The following is a 23,188-nucleotide window of genomic DNA, read 5'->3' on the forward strand; positions in this document are numbered from 1 at the left end:
ATCTTTTTTTTACAAAACTATAGACCACATTCTGGTTCCATTTAGTGAACATAGCCTGTAGAATTACAAGGATTATAAATGGATAGGAACACCAAATTATTTCAGACTCCTATTAACAAACTCCTTTTCTCCCTGCCTAATAACTGTCCATAGGTTTACCTACATTGTGAGCCTTTTTCTTTGTACTACTTTTTAGGATTACAAAACCGTCTTCTAAATTCCTGAGTCCAAACTTGCACTTTTACAGTCCTTGCCCTTTATTTCCTGCAGGATAACAATTCTGTTTCTACTATGTAATCTTTCATGAATTGGTTTATCAAAGGAAAATTTTAATTCCCTAAACTGTTGAGACACAAACCTAACTGTAAAAATTTATTTGTATCTTTCTTGAAGGTAGCATCCTACTTCATATCTCCTGACCTCTTGCTGTGTTCCTTTTCTTCTAGTCTTCTGTCCCTGGGAATATCCAGGGAGATGCTTTCCAATATAATTTGATGGTTCTTATACTTTGGGGGAAAATTAAATGACCTTCTTCTAATACAGTTCTCTCTCATTCACATTTCCCAGAAGCCTCATGAAATTAGCCATGGTAGATGTCACCTCTTTGGAACTGGTAATTTATATATTATATTTAAGGGTATAATTTTAGTAGGGTCTTCTGCAGTTCCAGAAAAAATTTAAGTGGTTAATATGAGATTTTTTTTTTAGGTCATCATCTTGCCACAAATACTTTAGCCAAGAGGTTAAATATATTGCGTTCTTTCACCACCTTTTATAGACCTATATTTTTCTTGATCCAAGATAGGTTTACTCTAATGACTTTTTTTTTTTGGAAGCCAGTCCTAGTATCCAGTAATTTTTTTTATAACTAGGAAACTGTGTTACTTTTGCTAACAAGTGTGTTTTTTGCTTCTTAGTGATGCCCTTCTTATTAGGAAAAGATGGTTATGGGTTTGGCTCATACCTGTCTCCATACTGAACTATGACCCATAGATTCTTTATTATGTATAGCCATTATGGATATGTAATGTTTCATTCCCTGTGGGTCCAGCTATCAGAGATAATTGAAATTCATCTTTAGAACTTATGTATTTCTCAAAAGATAGAGGATTCAGAGCAGGTAGTATATTAGACCTAAATTTCTTTTAACATCTGACCCAAGGTGGGGATTGGGATGGGAAGAATAGCTTCTCATGAATCCCCTAATCGTTTTGGTGGTTGGTAGCACATTCATACCTGTATTGATAACCTTGCAGAATAAACAACCTGATAGAGATACATTTATGGTACCACTTATCAAAGATGATATGTCTTTGGAGATAAAAGCTTATTGATAGTTAACTAGATAACATTATGTTCAAGTTGGATATTATCTGTCACTTCTCTTATTGTATACATTGTCATGTGATACAACACTAAAGTTTATCCCCAGTAGTTTGACATAATAAGTGGAGTTCAGTGCCATCTCTTAACTTAGAGATTTAAATGTGATTAGATTTAGTATTAATTTCGAAGACTATAGTGTTATAAAATAGTCTCTTGGAGAAGTGATGTTTTAAGGGAACTTTTCATATCCTTAAGTTTATTCTGATCTGTGACAAATGTATCCTCTTTATTCCAAGAGCCACAATTATTTAAGAAACAGATACTTCAATGGGACACTTAGAGCCTGTAAATTGTTTACTTGTTCTCTTCTTAAAGATGTTCTTATTTATTTAAAGGATTTTAATGATTTATATAGGATTTATTTTTTAAGTTTAGTCTGTTTCACTCTTTAGATTACCTTTAAAGTACAGTATTGTGGAATGTTCCACTAACTTACCCAGCATGGAAGTCAGATTTACTGCTTTTTAGCTCTCATTGAGTCATTATGAATGAGAATTTTATTAGCAATATATCGATCCTAACATGGGACAGTTTGTGTAAAATATTTTGGCCAATTTTTCAGAATTTTCTCCTTGAAAGCTTTCACAACTTTTGGGTAGTTGCCACTAATCTTGCTTCTTTCAAAAGACTCTTTCTGAAGAATAACCCATCCTCAAAATCCTTCAGATATGTTTTGTGAAATAAATTCTGTTAAAAAAAAAAGTTAATGAACCCCCAAAATTATGTTACATGAATGTGTTGAGGCTATGAAAAGGTGTTACTACATTTCTGTGGAATTTTTTAATGACCTCCTTTGCATATGTATGTAGTATACTTGCTGAAAATTTTATTTTCTGAAGAGAGATTAATATTTACTGTTGATTGATTTAGAGATTGTACTCATTTATGGCGTTACTTCCTTCAAAGACTTGAAGACATGACTTGTATTCTGCATTAATTAGCATGGCAGTGCTAGTCATGAGTTTACTTTCTGTCTCATTATATTTTTAAATTGTTGCCCATAAATAATTCTCTTATGACTGATAAATTCTGAATATATGCTAACATATATAAATTTATTATTTTAAGCAGAACTAACATACTACTACTAATATTACTTTAAAATTTGTATCAACTACCATTTCCCTGAAAGAATAGAACTTGATTTGTTTGTTACTATATACTTGAACACAAATTGGATTTTTTATTTGTAGGGATCTGGGGAGACAAGTCAGAATTGTAAACCATGTTCTTCTTGCTACTTAAAATTATTTCTGTATTAGACTAACTTGTAGATTTTCCTTATGCATGCTTGACTTTTTTAATTATCTTTTTTCTCCTTTTCTTAAAGATGATACTTGTTGATGCCACTGTTATCATCCTCCTAGCAGAAGATAGTCCTACTGAGAAAATGAGCACTTTGATCATTCAGTCTTTGAACTTTAACCTTTGACTGGAAGTGACCTATAGGCAATGAAGACTACTTCCTTTTACTGCATTTTTACTCGTGTGCATTCTGGGCGCATGTTGATCGCTGGTTCAGTCCAGGCAACTGACATGCTTTTATTAGTCATACAGTATTAATGCAGGTGTCAGGAAATGTCAAATATAATTCCATTTTTTATTTTTATTTTTTTAAGCTTTTGGAAAAGTTCCAGGTCCTCATGTATTGTGCAATAACAATGACTTCCTTGGCGGTTTTGGGACGTTCATTGCCGGCAATGGACGTTGTAAAAGGAAAAATTTTCATTAACTCCTGCCACCCAATGATTAATGCATGATAGGGCCTATGAAATGAACTTATCGGTTTGAGTGGGATTATAAATAAAGTGAGGGATTTCAACATTACTTTGAAAGTCACCCCAACTGTTTATATTTGGATTCTATGCACTGTGAACCTAAGGTTAACAGCATGAATTAACATGCGTCTTTAAAGGACTGTAATGAAAGATCCTTGCGTATTTATTGAATTGTTTATATCTGCTGTCAAGTTGTTTTGACATGGACAGTTTTCAAGTAATATTGGCAGAGAGGTACAATATGTTATCCCTATGGTGAAAATAAATTCATTTGTTGTATATAGTTCCTTAATCTCTGAAGTAAAGGTATGAGTAATATAGGGTTTGAATGGTTTAATCAAGGCTTTATTTTGGAAGTAAGAAGAATGGCAGTGATGATTAAACTGCTGCAGTCCCTCATTTGGGCTTGTTATTTGTACATTAACGATTTTTTCCAAGTAGATTACACTCTGTTACTTCCTGCTAGCCATCAGCATGAGCCCTACTGCCTAAACACTATTTCGTTTATTTATGTTTGGAAAATCCATAAACATTTTTGTTTGCAATTTTATTTCTTTTGTTATGTTTTAAGTCAAGTTTGAATGTTATAATACTTTAATTGAAAAACTTTTGTCAAGTTTTTTCTTGTAAATTTTCTTTATTTGTAAGTATCATCTTGTCCTTCAATCCTGTACCCTAAAATAAGAAATACATTTTTGACAGAGGCTTAATGTTTTAACAAAAGAGTGTGGACATTTTTATTTTAAAATTTAGGCAGAAGTACACTGTAGAATGGTATGTTTGCTTATTTGTCTCACACAACCATACTTACTTTTTTTTTCTGGAGGGATTTGTTTTGTTTTGCTTTGTTTTATTTAAGAGTTTGCTTACAGCTAGATAAAAATTTTCTATAGAAAAAAATGCTGAAAGGTCCAATTCTCAGTACCATGTAAGTTAATAATACTGCAACTCGGTTCTCTTTTTAAAAGGCGATTAATGTATTTTATAAATTACCTTTTCACATATGCAAAGTCTGTTTCTACTACAATGTTATTTTTACTAATGCCTGTTGTTGCACTCTTTTTGACATATCCTACAGTGAATATATGAAGCAATTTGGGCTTAAAAGTAAAAGCCAGTTGGCTAAAAGGTTTGAAATATGTACCCCAGCAAAACCATCCAATCGGTAATTGGCAGAGAATATTTTAAAAATTGTTTTTAATCTCTGTATAGATGACATTTTGTAGCTTTGTACATGTTGTTAATTAAGGGCATATAATTTTACACTCAAAGTATAACTGCTGAACTCAGGGGTGGGTAGACTTCAAAAATATGTCTGCTGTAGAAATAACTTGAAAAAAATCTTAAACTGTGGCCAGCCACCAAATTGTGGACACTGTTTATACTGCTAGTTAGCAGCTACCACTGTTTAAAATCAAAAGCATTTTGTTCTATCTTGACTAGACATACATGGGTTCTCATCTCTCTCAGTCTTATTAGTTGGCCAATTTAACCAAGACAGAAAATGTTTTTTGGAGTGCTTTAAACTACTTATAGTTTTTAACTGCTTTTTAATATGAAAACTGCAGCTATAAATTATGTATTTTTCATATTTTACATAACTGCTCTAAACTACTGATTGACTTGATCATTTTCTGGGGTGGGAGTGGGGCATCTCCCCCCATACTGCTGGTCCTGTTACTAAAATCCTTTTATAAAGAAATGACCTGTGACATTTATTCACCAAAGGAAATAATATACCAGGTCAAAGATTAACAATGCTATAGTATAGATTAATAGATCATATATAGCCTCAATGAATTTTTTAATATGAATAATAGTATTTTAACATACCTCTCTCTACATAGAGATACCATACAATAAATTAAAATGACGCAGAGGAAAGTAAAGGAAAACCAAATAATTTTGGTACATTTTATGGTTAAAGGAGAAGAAAATGGGATGAAATATCCTAAAATATAGAAGCACCAACCATTCAGAATTTGCAATCAGATAACACCTTATGTGTTACTTCCTTGAACTTAGGAGTCATTGAAAATGCCTGTGCACTTAGATTTAATTAAGTTAATTTTAAATGTAAGTTACATTATTAAAAGACATAAGATGTTTACCTGAGTCATTGCTCTAGTGAGGGCAGTTAATGGCTTTGTAATAATAAAAAGACTATTTCTCTGTAGCATGTTGTTGAATGACAACCAGAGTAGCAAGAAAGTGTACATAGGAACATGCTACTTCCCTCTTCCCTGCAGTCCCTCCATGGGTCCCTGTCTGCCACATAGGCCTACAGAATTATACCTTCGTATTTAGACAATATGTATTCTTTTCTTTTTTATTTATTTATTTATTTATTTTAAGGCCATTCTTCTGGTTTGCCAAATTCTGTACAAGCAGCGATACATTCAGTTCCTTATTTTGCATGCTTATTAGATCATGAACTTGCTGCCCTTTCAAAAAAAAATTATGTCAAGTAGTAATTAATGCCATAGATTTTAAAGAGAGAAATGGTTTTCAGTTTTTTTAAGGTAAATTTTTAAAAATAAATTTTATGGCTGTTAAGATCTTAAGGAATTTAATATTCATCTCTAAAGGGACTTACTTGTAATATACAAATTCCTCCTTTTTAGCTAGCAGGGAAATGAGGCTTTTTTAAATCCCCAGAAGAAAATGGTAAAAATAGCTTTTATATACAGTTCATCTGGAGAAAGATCTTAATTCTTATTGTTTTGACTAGGTATATAAATTAAATTTTTGGTATAAAGTAACTAGGATAGTTTATTATTTTTCCCTTCTGAAACTTTAACTATTTGCAAAAATATATGTCATTAGATTCCCATGGTGGATAATAACTTCTTCAGATTCTAAAACAGATATCTAGTGACTGCTTAATTGTTCCCAGATTGCATCAAGTGAATTGACAAATAATGGATATGAGTAATGATACGAAAATGGTATGTAACCACATATTACTTGTTTTTGGTAATCAAGTCTTATTTTTTTAAAAGCCTATTGTTTTTGAGAATTGAGATATTTAAAACTTGTTAAAGCTTCTTCCTAAAAATAGAAGAGGAGGTCCTGTGTGTTTAAAAAAATTTTTTTTTAAATAAAGAATTCAGTGTCACTAGTTCTAAGCCTTTATGGTTACTTTGCTGCTTATATTTCTTGATCTCACTTTTATTTAGTTTTTTTTGTACATATTTTAGCTAAATACTTAAGATTTCTAATTGTGTATATAAGTTGATTTTCAAAAAGATCTGAGGAGTCATTGCTGTCAGAATCAGCTACAGCACTGTTCTGTTACGCTAATGCCTTTGCTTGATTAAGATCTGTGAGGAAGGTGTCTTTTAATCTGTGCCAACTGGCCCTAATCCTCTTTGCAGTCTTTTGTTTGTTTTTGTTTTTTTCTCTCCCTTATTTTTCTTCCTTCCTGTCTCCTCACAGATACCCAGTATGTCAATCTTCTGACTCACGGGTTTTTCTCCCCTCTTCCCTTTCTTCCCTTTCCCATCCCTTTCTCTTTCTTGAGTTTAGGGAATCCAGAGAAGGATTATTAAAATTATGTCAGAAAAATTTTTTAAATAAAAAGATTCCATCCTACAAATAAAGAATTTCTGATACCTAATTTAGTCCATCAGTAAATGGCTAAATTTGTTGAATAATTGACTACTTGATAAATAAGCTGTTGTTAGCTGTAATTTAGTTCTTAAAATACTGATATTGAGAGGATTTTGTTTACTTTTAGGCCTTTTGTTACTTCTGTGACTCTCCCAAGCCTAATTATTGCCCAGATGAATTCAATTACTTGTTTTGGTGAAAGTGGAGTTTTTTGTTTGTTTTTTTTTTTTTTTCCATGTAAGTTTCTAAGCTAGTTTGAGATTTGGAACTATTTTTTTTTAATAATAATTTGTGGGAGACTTCTGCTTTCTCAGCATAAATTGTGCATTAATTTAAAGTCAGGGTGATGTGCATCATTATCAGTAGAGGCCCATGAAATCTAGACATGTACTTCAGACTTAGATCTCTGTCTTCAAGTTGAAGTTCTGCTTTTGACTGTGGTCCTGCTAATTGAGGTGTTTATTGTGATTTTAATTTTCAGGTGTTAGTATTGGGACTTATAATTGGGGATGAATCTCCAACATTATTACATGAGAATCTTTTTTTATGAAAATTTTCCGTTACTACAACAGTGTAATATCTGAAAGCCATTTTGAATATGTGGAAGAAAAGTCTGAATAGAAGCCAATGTATCTTTCATATACTTAGAGAACTAGAATTTTGCAAGTTGAGTGCAGTCGACTGGGGAAAGGAGACACTGTTCTTGTTCTATTTCTTGGCACATACACTGTCAGTGTTTTGAAAAAAGTTTGCCCCTCAAAGGCAAAAAGGCATGGTTTCAAAGCTCACCGGCTTTGGCTTGTTAGGTGTGACTTCACCTGTCCGATTTCCTGGTACAGCAGATAATTGAGAAATCCTGCCTCTCTAATTTAAAACCCTGATGACGAATAAGGAATTTCATAGATTGTGTCAGAATGCAAGCCTCTTCATAGTTAACTACAGGTTGTTCACATAATACATAATACAATTTAGTTGTCAGTCTCAAGGTAAAATAATTATTTGAATAGATAATTAGGTCAGTTATCTAGTAGCCAAGAATTAGATGCATGTTGAAGTCACAATGGATTTGTTATTTTTAGTTGGTACCATTTTTCTCTCAATATTTGGAAATACAGATTGTGCATTTTATTAATAGGAATGGAAGCTCATGCTTGAAGATTTGCTTGAAGATTTGCATAGGGTGGATGTATATATTTTATAAAATCAAGTTGTAAAATGTGTAAAGCTACTGCTTTTTAAATAGTATATAAATGTTGACAGATAAATCTATATTATATATTTTTAAATACATGTATCAAACTTTTGTTAGTTGAATATGAATTACATTGTGTGCTCTATGGAATTCAGTAACTTTTAATAATAAAGCAGTTGTCATTGATTTTTTTTCCTGTAGACTTGAATACTAAGTTGGATAGATGTTAAACGTTTTTGTAGTTTATATTGTAAAAATTTATATATCTTTACAGAAGACTGTGATCTTTAAAGGATTATGGAAATAGTAACATGTCCATTTCCAAAATGAGTGCAGCAGAATGAAGATAGTCACTAAAGCCATTCGTTTATTTATTTGAAGATCATCTTTGCTTAGCAGCGCAGCCTAGTGCATTTTAGTAATTTTTCATGCTTTAATTAATTAAGTCCTGTTTAAAAGACTGGGTGTTTTCAGAAAAGATGGAAACTGAGACCTGGGTGCTTGCTTAGAGTTACTGTGAGTCTGGTGTTGCTGAACTTCAAGTTGCGCGATGAATAAGAACATCCTGTAAAGAACTTCCAGGCGCTTTCCCGAGTATGCAAACAGATCAACTAACTTACTTGAATGAGTATGACTCCTCAAGTGATGAGAAGAGAAGGAAATAAGCAGAAGAGGGGCCTTTCCCACATCCCAGCTGTTCCCGGCAGGAAGGGGTTCAGCGTGCTCTGCTGGCGTTCTAGGCTCTCTCCCAGGGGGTCTCCCTCCCCGGGACCGCCTGACCCCGCCACGAGCCGCTTCTGCAGCCCCAAACTACTAGGTTAGTAGCTGGTTAGGTAAATGCAAGATCCACCTTTCTTTATACTTTGATGGCACTCCCTCCCTTTATTGTAATCCTTAAAATAATTTCTGCCTCTCACGGAAGGTATGACTTTTCTCCACTAGCTCAAGCTACTAGGGAGAAGTGTTTTGTTGAAATCCTCTGTATATTCCTTAGTACTTTTCACACTAACGTGGCACATAGCAAAATCAAACATGAACTGATTTGAAGGGTCAAATAAGGAAAGTTGAAATAAGAAAGTAAGGTGGAAAATACTTTCTTATACATGTACGTGATCTTCAGGGAACTAATGCGGGTGGGTGTATATTATCAAGTAAGACCCTAGTGTGAATGGCTATATCCTGCAGAAAAGGTGTCCAACTTAGCATTAAAAATTTCTTATCTCCACTCTCACCCCCCCAAAAGCCTATTTCTCTCTCTCATACTTTCTTGTCATAATTAATGGCATATTCCTATCTAACCTCGTTACCCAAGTGAAGACTCTAACACTGCTCACGAGTCCTCGCTGACATTTTTCATCAAGTTCTGTAGAGCCCATCTTTAGAACATCTCTGACGTTTCTTCCTCTTCTCCAGCCCCTTTGCCCTCGGCCTTTTCACTGCCTGGTCCTGATGGACCCCTGCTGCTCTTCAGCCCTCTGCACACCTCGTCCCACACGCAACAGCCAGACAAAACTCCCTGTGCTTTGCTAATGTTCTTCTCTGTTCCTCGAATGTTCGTTACCTGCTTTTCTCCCCAAAAGGTGCAGTTCAGATGTAGTTACAAGTTTATCATCTTTGCCCTTCCCTCTTTACCCCGTCCCAGTCTTCTATCCTGAGCTCTTCACACTGGGACAGTGTCTCAGTTGTGTTTGTGTACACAGCAGTGGCACACAGCACCTATCACAGAAGCTCTTAGTAAATTTTAGTTGAATTCACCTGATTGTACTTGTATTTTTATCCTAGCTTTTTCAAAGAACCTTACTCAGGCACTAGCAAACCCAACCACCATCTGTGTGAAACGTTATAGCAGAACACCCTATCCTTCCCATCCCAGAGAGTTTGACAGAATTACTTTTAAGTAAATCATTAGTCATTCTTAATTGGTTTTGCCTTCTTTTATATAAAAGGGTGTTTCTCATATCCTTGCCTTTTCTCTGAGGTAAATTGTCTTGAATATATTCACGAATTAAAAATGTAATTGTTTAAAACTTAATACATCTGAGGAGCCCTGAGATCATAAGGGTAAACCTAACACTCATTAAGGTTAAAACCGGGCATTTAAGCAGATACTTAGTGATGACCTCTGCTGTACCAACAAGGATGGCAGATAAGCGACAGCATGTATCTTCAAAGGGCCTATGTAATCAGGGAGCTATGAAGTAGATAAATGATACAGCATACAAAGTGATGAGCCTGAACAGGTTCCGATAAGTGGCAGTTTCTGATAATCAGGGGAACAAGTTGTTTGCAAATAGTATTGCTATGCCTTGAGAAATACAAACTTTGTGGATGGGTTCTAGGCAAGTACAAAGATCACGAGTCCAAAAGCCCGAGGACAGGATGACGCGGCTGGTTCAGAGAGCCAATGGGGAAGCAGGAGCCAAAGGCCAAATGATGTAGGGCTTTGTGAGTCAGGGCAGCATTGAAATTGATCTTTCATAGTTTCCGCTGAACGGAGAGATGAGCCTAGCAGTGAGCTCCCGTTGTCCTCAGGGCATCTGTCAGTTGGGAGGGAATTATGAAACTGAGCCACTGTGTGGGCAGTATCGCAGGGAAGGTTGCCCAGGAATCAAAGCCCAGGATATGCCCCAAATGAGTCTGAGCCACTGCGCCAACATCCCACCCATCAAAAGTAACTTAAAACCAGGACCCAGTGGAGCTCCATTCCCAGAGTAAAGGTCACCTGAGGAAACAGCCCTGATTCAGACTTGCACCCTGGAGTGCTTTGGGGAATGCCAAGCTGTGGACCTAGATTAACATGAGATCCCTGACTGGCCATGTTCTCAGGAGATGATCAGAAGCAACTGCAATTCCTCTCTGAAGAAAGCTATTCTCTTTTTAGGCCTCAGGTGATTCCTCCAAGTGGTTTAATTAAATACAGGGATCAGTACACAAAGGTTATCTGGGAAACGCCGTGATAATAAACCAGCAGAAACAACAGACCTGGAAAGCACTGGAGGTGTGGGGTGGGGAGTGACACAGCGCTCTGCGTGCCACACCATGTCGGGAGCTTCTGAAGAGCAAGAACCTGTCTTGTTCAACTGTATATTCATTCAAATACTGACCGCCTGCTGGGTCCCAAGGAGCTTATCATCTGGCAGGGAAGACAAACGGGTGATTGTGTACGGTGGTGTCCTGGGGTGATGGCAGAGTGCCAGGCAAGCACCAAGGCAGGAACCACCAAGGCTGTCTAAGGGAGTCTGGGAAGAATTCCAGGGGAAGAATGAGTATTCGCCAGGCAAAGGTGGGAGAGAAAAGGTGAGGGCATCGGAGATAAAGCATGCGGCGAATGCAAACACCCAGGGTGAGAGAGAACAGTGTTGTAGCATTAAATTTGGATGAAGGAGAGGTGAAAATAGGAAATAGAACTAGAACATGGAAGACGAGGTTTTAGAGTTTTGATTTTATCTTGTGACAGAATCTGATTTGCCCTTCAGAAAAATTACTTTGTCTCTGATGTGGAAAGTGTTTGGAAGGGTGACTAAACTGAAGGGAAAAACAAGAGGCTTAATTGTAATCGGACAACGAATGATGATGACTTGAATTTATTATCAAGTATTGGCATAAATATAGACATACATCAGTGGAACAGAAGGGAAAGTCCAAAGGTAGTATCAACTGATTTTCGAAAGAGATGCCAAGGCACTTTCAGGGAAAAAGAATAATCTATTCATCATGTGGTACTAGGGCACTCGAAGAGCCATTTGCAAAAGAAAAAAAAATCTTGCATCATATACAAAAATTACCCAAAATGAATCATAGACCTAAATCAAGAGTAAAAACTAAAATTTGTGTAAGAAAATAAAATCTGAGATCTTGAATGTGGCAAAGATTTCTTAACTACCGTACAAATTATTGAAAGCATTTGATTAATTGTTCTTATCAGAATTTAAACCTTGGGCTTTTCAGGACACTTAAACTAAAAAGGTAACACAATATATTTGTGAAATATATGTCTGATAAAGAATTTTTTTAATTCTTAAAATTCAGTCACTTTCCAATCAATTTTAAAATGAGAACAATTTTTGAATTTTTGTTTTTACTTCAGCTGATTCTTAACCAAAGAAAACACAGGGATAGCAAATAAATACATAAAAAGCTGCTCAACGTCGTTAGTTATTAGAAGAATACAACTTAAAACCAGGAGACACCACTACACCCACTACACTGACCATACCAAGTTTTGACAAGAATGTGGAGCAATGGGAACTCTCCCACTACTGAACGTAGAATTGTATAAGCATTTTGGAAGACAGTTTGACAGCTTCTTAAAAAGTTGTTAAGCATGCACGTACTAAATTAATCGGCATTTTGCTTGGAGTTATTTACCCACAGGAAAAGAGCATATGTTCACACAAAGACGTTTTACACAAATGTTTGTAAACTGTCCCAACTGGAAACATCCCAGATGTCCATCAATAAGTGAATAAGTAGCCAAACTTTGGCATATCTATACAATGGAATACAACAGCAATAAAAAAAAAGAATAATCTATTGACACATTGATAAAAAACAACACTGATAAATTGCTATTATGCTGAGTGAAACTACCCAGACAAAAAAAAGTACATACTTACGGCTTTATTTATATAACATTTTGGAAAATGCAAACAGTTATAGTGAGAAAGTCAGATAAGTGTAGTTCAGAGCTCTTTTGGGAGGAACCACACTTTCCTCGGCTGTCTTGGATATAGAGCATTTAAAATGTAACGGAGGAGGAGATCAGCCAAGGTGACAGAGTAGAAAAAGACCGGCACCTACCAGAAAAGATCTTTTACAACTGAAGATATAAAGAAGGAACCACAGCAAGATGGGGAGGAGGGGAGGAATCATGGTGTAGCCAAGACTCATACCTCCGGATGGGTGACCCGCAAAAGGGAGAATAATTACAATTGCAGAGCTTCTCCCCAAGGAGTGAGGGGTGTGGGCGCCACACCGGGATCCCCAACCCCGGGGGTCCTGCAGCAGGAAGACAAGCCCCCAGACATTTGGCTTTGAAGGTCAGTGGTCTTACTTTAGAGAGTGGAAAGTCTGCAGGAAATAGACTCCGCTCTTAAAGGGGGCAAACAAAACCTTACACACGCGGGGACCCAGGACAGAAGCAGTATTTTGAAAAAAGGCTGGATCAGACCTATCTGCTGATCTTGGAGAATCTCAGGAGGTGACTAGAACTCACCCTGGGGACACAGACACTGACTGCAGCCATTTTGGGGAGCTCATTCTCCCCCATGGACGCCACTGCTGGCAAGCATCATTTTGGAATCCTCCCTCTAGCATATTAGCCTCAGGACCCAGGCCCACCCACTGCCCATCATCAGGTTGGCTTGAGTACTGGGATGCTTCAGGCCAAGCAACTAACTGGACAGGGACACAGCCCCTCCCACCAGCAGACAGACTGCCTTAAGACCCCCAGAGCCCACATCCACTCCTGGACGCGTACCTGTCCATCAGAGCGCCCAGGACCTGGCCCCACACGCCAGGGTATAGAAATGTAATAGGTATGTTGGAAACCTTAAAACTCCTAGAGGAAAACATAGGCAGAACACTCTTTGACATAAAAGCAATATTTTTTGATCTGTCTCCTGAGGCAAAGGAAACAAAGCAAAAATAAACAAATGGGACCTAATTAAACTTAGAAGCTATTGCACAGCAAAGGAAACCATTTACAAAGTGAAAAGACAATCTACTGAATGGGAGAAAATATTTACAAATTGTATCACCAATAAGGGGTTAACATCCAAAATGTATAAACAGCTCATGCAAACTCAATATCAAAAAAAAACCTGATTAAAAAATGGATGTCTAAAATAAACAAATAAACCTGCCCCCAAAATGGACAGAAGATCTGAATGGACATTTTTTCCAAAGAGGACACACAGATAGCTAAGAGGCACATGAAAAGATGTTCAGCGTTGCTAATCATCAGAGAAAGGCAAATCAAAATCACAATGAGGTATCACCTCACACCCGTCACAATGGCTATCCTCGAAAAGAATACAAATGCGAAAGTTGGCAAGGATGAGGAGGAACGGGAACCCTTGTACGCTGCTGGTGAGGATGTCAATTGGTGCAGCCACTGAAAAACAGTATGGAGGGTCTTCAAACAACTAATAGAACTACCATATGGTCCTGCAATTCTGCACCTGGATATATATCCAAAGAAAACTAGAACACTAATTCAAAAAGATACATGCACATCAATGTTCATAGCAGCATTATTTACAACCAAGGTATAGAAGCAACAGCTGTGGTCCATCCACAGCATTGCTGACTGTTAAATCAATTCAACTCAATCTCTTTCCAGTAAGGTGTGGAATGGAGCCAGAATTCATATTTTAGGCAAATAAATCTCTCCCAGATGATTCTGACGCAGAGCCAGGTTTGAGGATGACTGGTTTAACTCACTTCCAAGTTTCTTAGGTTACAAGCAATGTTATTTCTCTTTCTATTCCAGGAGGACAGGAGACAAAGTAATTCTCAGCTGTAACTCAGCATCAGGAGTGTAAATGCTTGTCCCGGAGAATAACGCAGCAAGGGAACAACAGCAGATTGTACAAACTTTTAATTCTCTTGCAGAAAGAGAGGAAACTAAACTGCTAACTAAAAAGAGGAAATATGATTCCTATTAAGAATAAATATGCAATTTTAGTTGAGAGAATTTTTTGAAATAGTGGCAAATCTCCTCAGTCATGAAAAAGAAGTTTCAGATGAGAGTTTTTTTTTCTTCTTTTTAACTGAGGCACTGAAGATTGAACCTAGGACCTCATGCGTGCCAAGCATGCACTCTACCACTGAGCTATAACCCCCTCCCCTCTAGAGTATTTTTAATGTTCATAAACATCCTTTTCATTTCTTCACATTTCAAGCTGGACCTGGGCTTTATATTAGGATTATTTTGTTTGCAAGTGTAACTAGCTTAAGGGAAAATGAACTTGTTGGTTTATAAAGCCAGGGAGTCATAGGTGGTACTGGCTTCAGAAAAGCTGGAGGCAAGGCTCAAAGTTAGGGCTCTGTCTCCCTCTCCCAGCTCTGATTGGCTTTATTCTACAAATTCTCTCCAAATGTGAGCAAGAGGGTCACTGACAGCTGTACCTTCCCAGCCCAGCAGCTCCAAGAAAACTAGCGTTTTCCCCTACTAGTGTTTGTAAATCCATCTCAGAGCAGATTCTGCTTGGTCTTTTCGGGTCTCATGTCTGCAGCACCCCTTCAGTCATCACTGAGGCTGGAGGATGGGGAACTTCAGCAGGTGTGGGTCTCATGGCCCCTGTGGCCATGAATTTACAGCCCCATCAGAACCACCTGAAATTGGGGATGGTTTTCCCAACACAATAAAAATGAGATTGAGGAGTTTTAATGGGCAGAGAACTTAAAATGTCCACTACAGGATTATTTATATTGACCAAATGGCAGATAATAGACCAGAATTTGTGTGTACACTTATCTAAAATACTCCAACCTGTGAGGTTAGCTTAGGGAAAGGGAAAAAAAAATATCTTACCATATGGTCCAGCAATCACTCTCCTTGGTATTTAAGCAAATAATTTGAAAACTCATGTCCACACAAAAACCTACACTTGAATGCTTAGAGAAGATTTATTCATAATTGCCAACACTTGGAAGCAACCAAGATGTCCTTCAATAGGTAAATGGACAAAGTGTGGTACACCCATACAGTGGAAATATTATTCTGTGTTAAAAAGAAATGAGATACCAAACCGTGAAAAGACATCAAGAACACTAAATGCATATTGCTAAGTAAAAGACACCAACCTGAAAAGGCTGCATACTGTACGAGTCCGACTATATGACATTCTAGAAAGGAAAAAACTATGGAGACTGTAAAAGGATCAGTAGTTGCCTGGGCTTAGGGTGGGGAGGGATGGAAAGATGGAGCACAGAGGATTTTTAGGGCAGTGATGTACTGTGTATGATACCATAATGATGGGTCCATGTCATTAAACATTTATCCAAATTCATAAAATTTACACCTAGAGTGAACCTTAAACTTTGGACTTAATTTTTTTTCCATTTTATTGAGATAAAATTGACATACAGCCCTTATAAGTTTAAGGTGTCCAGCTCAAAGACTTGACTTACATATATTGTGAAATGATTGCCCCAGTAAGTTTAGTTAACATGTACCATTTCATATAGCTGCAAAAGAAAAAATAATTTTTTTTCCTTGTGATCAGAACTTTTAGCTTCTACTCTCTTAGCAACTTTGAAATATACCACAGGGCAGTATTTCCCATAACCATCATGTTATACATTACATCCCCAGTACTTAGTTTTCTTATAACTGGAAGTTTGTATCTTTTGACCACCTTCATCCAATTCCCCTCACCCTGAAACTGTGGACTTTAAATAATGATAATGTATCAATACTGGCTCATTGTATATCAAATGTACCACACTAATGCAGGATGCTAACAATAGGGAAAATGGTGAGAGGGGAGAAAGGGGCTGATGGGAACTCCATGTACTTTCTCCTGAACTCTTCTGTCCACTTAAAACTGCTCTAAAAAAAAGAAAGGCTGCCAAAAATAACAAAATAACAAAAAACAGTGCTATTAACTCTAAAATCCTTCAAAGTGTCCTGAAGTAAAAACTTCCCAGGCAATAGCTGAGTGGTGGGCTCTGGAGTCAGGCTGCCTGGGTTCAGAACTTGGCACTTTACAGCTGCATGGGACTTTATCCAAGTTAATTAACCTCTGCACCTGGGTTTTTTGTTTCCAAATACTGAGAAGGGGTAGTAACTACTCTATGGCATTGTTCTAAGACAAAGCACATTAAAGTGCTTATAGTAAATTATCTATAAATATCTCATTATTAATTAAACTTGCTCCTTCCTCAATTAAAATGCATTTAAGATTTCTCTCATATGACATCACTTATATGTGGAACCTAAAAAATGATACAAATGAACTTATTTGCAAAAAAAAAAAAGAACTTATTTGCAAAACAGAAATAGATTCACAGACATAAACAAATTTATGATTACCAAAGGGAAAGAGAGGAGAGGGGAAGAGGGGGAGGGATAAATCAGGAGTTTGGGATTAGCAGATAAAAATTACTATATATAAAAGATAAACAAGGTCCTCCTGTATAGCACAGGAAACTACATTCAATAGCTTGTAATAACCTATATTGAAAAAGAATATATATGTATAATTGAATCAGTATGCTGTTACAACAGAAACTAACACAACATTGTAAATCAACTATACTTCAATTTAAAAAAGATTTCTCATTCAATTTTATAATTTTCTGTTTTAAATGTTAGTGTTTTAGTGTGTTCATTTCCTATGGCTGGGCTGTAACAAATTACCACAAATTTGGTGGCTTAAAACAACAGAAATTTATTATCTCCCAGTTCTAAAGTCGGAAGTCCAAAAGCAAGGTGTCGGCAGGAACATTCTCCCCCTGGGGTCCCCGTGGAGGGCCGCTTCCTTGCCTCTTTCACCTTGCGCTGGCCCCACGTGTTCCTTTGCTTCTGTTTACTGTCTTGTGTGTGTCTGTCCCCAAACTGCCCCCACATTCATACTTAGAATCATACTTCAGGGCCCACCCTGATTATCCAGGATAAGTTCCTCCTTTCAAGACCCTTAACTCAGCCATATCCTTCTCTGTACAAGATCATGTTCACCCTTTAGGGATTAGGATGAAGACATGTTTTTCAGCAGCCACTGTCAGTCCACTACACGTAGTAAATCCGGATGCAACAGCCTTTCACCACCTCACGTAAGAACCCAGCATCCACTTAGGATCGTTTCCCTGAGGAAATGAGATTGATGTTCCATAGGTCAAAAAATTTCTACAGCCAACCATTTTCTTAGGCTTTTTCTTTAAAGCATTTGAAATGTTTTATTGTTTTTTAAAATCTTTTAGAGTGTTAGGCTTGCTGAAGATATCAAAGAGGTATTGATGTTTTGATGCACAAACCACACGTGAGGATCGATGCTGTTGTCTGAATCAGCAACGCTGCCTGGTCCCAGTCTCATTTCCAGTCACCAGTTTAGTCCTTTCATTGCCTTTGTTCCTAACCCTCTGAAGCTCACCCTCGTCCTTCCCTCCCCTCCCTTCCCGCTCCCCACCTTCTCAGTGTAAATATCTACGTACTGCCTGAACTCACCCTCTGATATACAGGACAAAACACGACCTTACCTACTGTGCTGGAACTTGCTTCCCCTCCCTTCCTCCCTTCCCTTTCCTCTCTGTCTCTTCCTTTCTCACTTTCTATATTCCTTCCTTTCTTTTCAAGTTCTTTGTCTAGTTGCTTATTCCCCGTCATTGTTTCCCTTCTCCTCCCACTTAGAACATAGTTGGTACTCAGTACAAACTTTTTGAGTGAATGAATGAACTAAGGTCAAAGTTTCTCCCTTGCTGTCCCTTTCCCCCAGCCCTTTAGCAGAATGAATATGTCCCTATCTTTTCAAATATTTTTCTACCCTTTTGCTATGTAAATATATACAAACAACCTGGGCCCACTTTCTAATGTATAGGACTACATTCTACATACACTGCTGTGGAATTTGCTGCTTTTTTAAAAAAGTAAAAAATGGAACATGGACATCTTTCCATGCGATACACACACATATATCTCGTGTTAACCAGCTACATCTCATTCTCTAGCGTGGATTACTATAATTTTTAACCATCCCCCTTTGATGTCCACTTAGTTTGCCGCCTGTTTTTTGCCACTGTAAAGTAATTGTAGCCCTGTCTATAAATGAATGTTTCTGCAATGCTCTAATAGAGGACTAGGGGATAATCTTCTCGTCCTAGTATGATTGCTATTTTGAAATTTCTGTTCCAGTAGCCTCTTGCCTCTGAAACTATTTTAAGATTTAATGAACAATTTCAAGAATCTGGTTCCACACAGTTTGCAGAGGTGTGCTTCTCAGCACCGGTCTATGGCCCTGTGTCAGTATGTGAACTATTTATTAACAGCCTATGAAGAAATGAGTAAAGAAACTGAGAATACACATTTAGACACTTTAATAGCTATTTGACAGAGTAATGTTTTATATATATATATCTAATAATGAAATCCAATCTAATAATGAAAATTTGGCTTTGTAATTTGTGTTTCTTTTTTTAATTTCATTTTTCTGGTAATTCATTTTTACTGTATTTTACACAAGCCATTCGTTTCAGACACACTGTTCTAAAGTGCTTGGTAAGTACTCTGTTTCTGGTTGTTTTATTCCTGTCTTCATTTGGGAAGTGAGGATATTTTACAGCTTAATGGCTCCCCTTTTTTAACCTCATTTTCAAGCATAAGCATTTAAATCAATTTTATAAATAAGGAGTTCTTGGCTCATTTAAGTTTTCCCTTGATTTTAGATTTTCTTGATTTCAAGTTAAGCAAGGCCACCTCTATTTCTGTGCTTCCTTTTCCCAAAACTTTCCTACATCTTAATTCAAGAAAATAGAGTGCAGGCAAAAAAAATAGATTCCACTCCATTTCTATCCAAATGCAGTCACTTTTTTTTGAAGAGATAGCATAATTCACTAACATTGTATTTTCGTTCCATTCTTGGACTCGACTGATTTTTTTAAAGAAATCAAAGTTATATGTATATATATATATAGTATCAAATGCCAAATATATTAAGACATAAGAAAGAGCAGTTGTTATCAGCTCCATTTTATATGTGCCACTGCAGCTTCCCCGGGGCTACTATTCTCATCTCTCTTGCTGTGTCTACTGATATTTATCTCATATTTTAAAAAACTGAGATATAATTCACACACCGTAAAATTCACCTTTCTAAAATGTGCACAGTTCAGTGGTTTTCAGTATTTGGTGTAACCATCACCACCATCTAATTGCAGAACTTTTTCTTCACCACAAAAAGAAACCCCACATCTATTAGCAGTCCCTCCATTTCCCCATATTTTAATTGGATTGTTTGTCATTTTGTTGTTGAGTTCAGAGAGCTCTTTATATATTCTGGATACTAGACCTCTGTCAGATATATGATTTGTAAATATTTTCTCTCATTTTGTATGTTGTCTTTTCATTTCACTTCCTTAATAGTGTCCTTTGATGCACAAAAATTTTTAATTTTGATGAAGTCCTGTTTAGTTTTTTCTTTTGTTTCTTCTGTTTTTGGTGTCTGTCATATTTAAAAAATAGGTGCCTGATCCAAGGACACAGGATTTACACCTATGTTTTTGTCTAAGAGTTTTATAGTTTTAGCTCTTACATTCAAGCCTTTGATCTATGTTATATTAGTTTTTGTATGTTGTATTAATTTTTGTATGTGGGAGGCAGACTTTCAAATTCTTTTGCATGTGGACATTCAAATGATTCCAACATCATTTGTTGAAGAGATTATTCTTTCCCCACTGAGTGGTCTTGACAGCCTTGTAGAAAATCAATAGGCCATACCTGCATGGATTTGTTTCTGACCTCTCAATTTGATTCCATTGAATTACAGATACGTATACATCATTATGCCTGTAACGCTATTTGGACACTGTAGCTTTGTAGTGAATTTTCAAATCAGGAAATATGTGTCTTCCTGCTTTGTTCTTTCTCAAGATTGTTTGGCTGTTTAGGGTCTCTTGAATTTCCATATGAATTTTAAGATCAGTTTGTCAATTCCTGCAAAGAAGCCAGCTTGGGTCTTGATAGGGATTATGCTGAATCTGTAGGTTAATTTGGGGAGTATTGCCATCTTAACAATATTAAATATTCTAATTCTGAACATGGGATATCTTTATTTCCTTAGTCAAATTTATTCCTAAATAGTTAATTCTTTATGATGCTGCTTCATGTAAAATGGCTCTCTTACTTTCAGTTTTGGACTGCTTATTGCTGGTATATATAAATGCAACTGATTTTTATGTATTGATCTTGTATTCTGCAACCTTGCTGAACTTGTTTATTAGCTTTAATAGTTTGTGCATTCCATACATTTTCTCATAATACATTTATACCTTATTTTTTGATTTTTATCAATTTTAGATATTATCCTAGTATGGTATATAAGGATTTAAGCAGCTTAACCACTTCCGTGCCCCACTGCTTACCCTCCCTTTATTTTCACCATTGTTTATATAACTATGTGAATATTATTCCCTGACGAGCTAAGTGGTATGTTATGATTTTTCCCCCTTTTTTTTTTGAGACTTGAATTTTTTCCTTTAATTTAAAAAAAATTATTTTTTAGGGAGAGGTAATTAGGTTTATTTATTTATTTTTTAATGGTGGTACTGGGGATTGAACCTAGGACCTCATGCATGCTAAGCATGTACTCTACCACTGAGTTATACCTGCCCCTGATTTTTTTCCCTTTCTTAAAGCATTTTTTTATGTTAATAATAATTGCCTCTTTAACATTTTTACTTTTTATAGTCTTAGTGCCTTGGGAAAAAAATTCCTGACATATAATAGGAATTAATAAATATTTGTTAAATGAATGAATGTCATTGCTTAATTTTCAGGGTACCTATCACTAAGTCTTCCCACAATCTTACAGTACAGTTTTCTCCACAGTCAAAAGTAGCAGATAATGTATCAGTCAGAACATACTAGGTCCAGCTGTGGTAACAAATTATCCCCAAATTCCAGGACTTACAAGAGCAAAGCTGGTCTGTATTTTTCATGATATAAATCTGCCTTGCTGTCTCCACTCTGCACTCCATGAAGAGCAGCTTCTTTTTGGAGCACAGCTGGTCAGTGGCAGACAGGAGAGGGCGTGTGGCAGTGCTTCAAAGCTTCTACTCAGAGGTCGCTCATCACACTTACTTACAATGTATTGGGACAAGTGGGTCCTTTGGCCAAGCTTGATATCAGTGGGGCAGGGATCTAAAATCTCAGGAAGAAACACTGAAAGGAGGGGCATTATGGGAAAAACCAAAATATTTGACAGAGGGTAATAGTCGTCCACAGATAATTGATCAGATCCGTTTTCTCTAGGAGTCATGCCACCTAAGCCCTGCGCTCTCCTGTTTCGCTCTGGCTTGCCTGCTCTCAGGGCTCAGGGACTCCGTTTACTAGCATCTTGGGAAATCCACCTTGTGCATCACAAATGTTGGATCCCTGTTTACCAGGTCTGGTGTCTTTCTGTTCCTTTCTTTTCTTCTCATGTGCCTTCATTCTCCCAGGAGAAAGAGAAAGCAGGCACAGGAGGTAAATTTTGAGAGCCTTCTGGTTTAAAAATATCTTTACCTTCATACATGACTAAAAGTGTCACTGAGTAAGGAATTCTAAATTGGAGATCATTTTTCCTTACAGTTTATTGAAGGTATTTCTTCACCAACATCTGTAGGCTGTTGGGTGGGGGTAGGGCTTGGTGCTAATGACCCAAACAAGGTGTCAGCCTCCAGGAAAGCTCATGTAGATGAACCCTCCTAGAATGTCCACCACCAGCTTTTATGTCCCCCGCGTGAGCTGCAGCTGACCCCAACCTCCCTGGGAGAACTTCCAAAACCAGCAGGCAGGTCTGGCCCAGGTTCATATGAAGTTTCTGCCTCTGCCCTGGACCTGGCGTGCGTGAGGTTCTGTGTGTGCTTCCCCAGACAGTGAAGTCTCTGTTTCCCCCAGTCCCATGGGGCTCCTGGAGTTAGGCCCTGCTGGCCTTCAAAACCAGATGTCCTGGAGACTCCTCTTCCCTCCAGTGCCAGAAGCCTGGGCTGGGGAGCCTGACGTGGGCTTGGAGCTCTCTCTCCTGTGGGAGGGCCTCTGTGACTTAATTTCCCTTCAGTTTGTGGTTCGCCCCTCCTCACCAGGGGTATGGGCCCTATTATATCATGAACCCACCCCTCCTACCGTCTGCTGTGTTTCCCTCTATGTTTCCAGTTGAAGAAGATCTTTTTTGTTAGGTTCCAGTCTTTTTTTCAATGGTTGTTTAGCAGTCAGTTGTGGTTTTGTTGTAGTCCTGAGGAGAGGCGAGTTCGTGGTCCTACCACTCTGCCATCTTGACTGGAAATCCCCTTTACTAACGTCTACATTTTAATTTTTTTTTTTTTTGAGAAACCAATGCCATTTTTTTCCTCATTCTTTTCTATGTGATATATTTCCTCTCTGGAAACAAAAGTTCTGTAAGCTTTTGGATTTTTTTTTTTTTGATCACTGAAGGATTAAATTTCATGACACATGCCTTTTTTTTTTCTCTTGGTCATAAGTTGGTACTTGAAGTCCTCTTTTAATCTGGAAATTCCTGTCCTT

The 23,188-nt window shown here is 37.1% G+C and overlaps 1 protein-coding gene across 2 annotated transcripts in view; it reads left to right on the forward strand.

Moving 5' to 3' along the window:
- The window catches only part of UBE2W (ubiquitin conjugating enzyme E2 W), a 55,645-nt gene extending 40,990 nt beyond the window's left edge, over positions 1 to 14,655 (forward strand). Inside the window, exon 6 of one of the 2 annotated variants that reach the window (XM_006202408.3) lies at positions 2,717 to 4,174. In XM_006202408.3, coding sequence (XP_006202470.1) covers positions 2,717 to 2,730 — 14 coding nt within the window. In that variant the 3' untranslated portion in view covers positions 2,731 to 4,174. Of the gene's footprint in view, positions 1 to 2,716; positions 4,175 to 14,461 lie in introns of those variants that run through there. The other variant, XM_072951786.1, reaches the window with a different exon arrangement.
- Positions 14,656 to 23,188: the final 8,533 nt, after the last annotated feature.

Source organism: Vicugna pacos, chromosome 29 (genome assembly GCF_048564905.1).
Source record: "Vicugna pacos chromosome 29, VicPac4, whole genome shotgun sequence".
In the NCBI taxonomy this organism is placed as follows: domain Eukaryota; kingdom Metazoa; phylum Chordata; class Mammalia; order Artiodactyla; family Camelidae; genus Vicugna; species Vicugna pacos.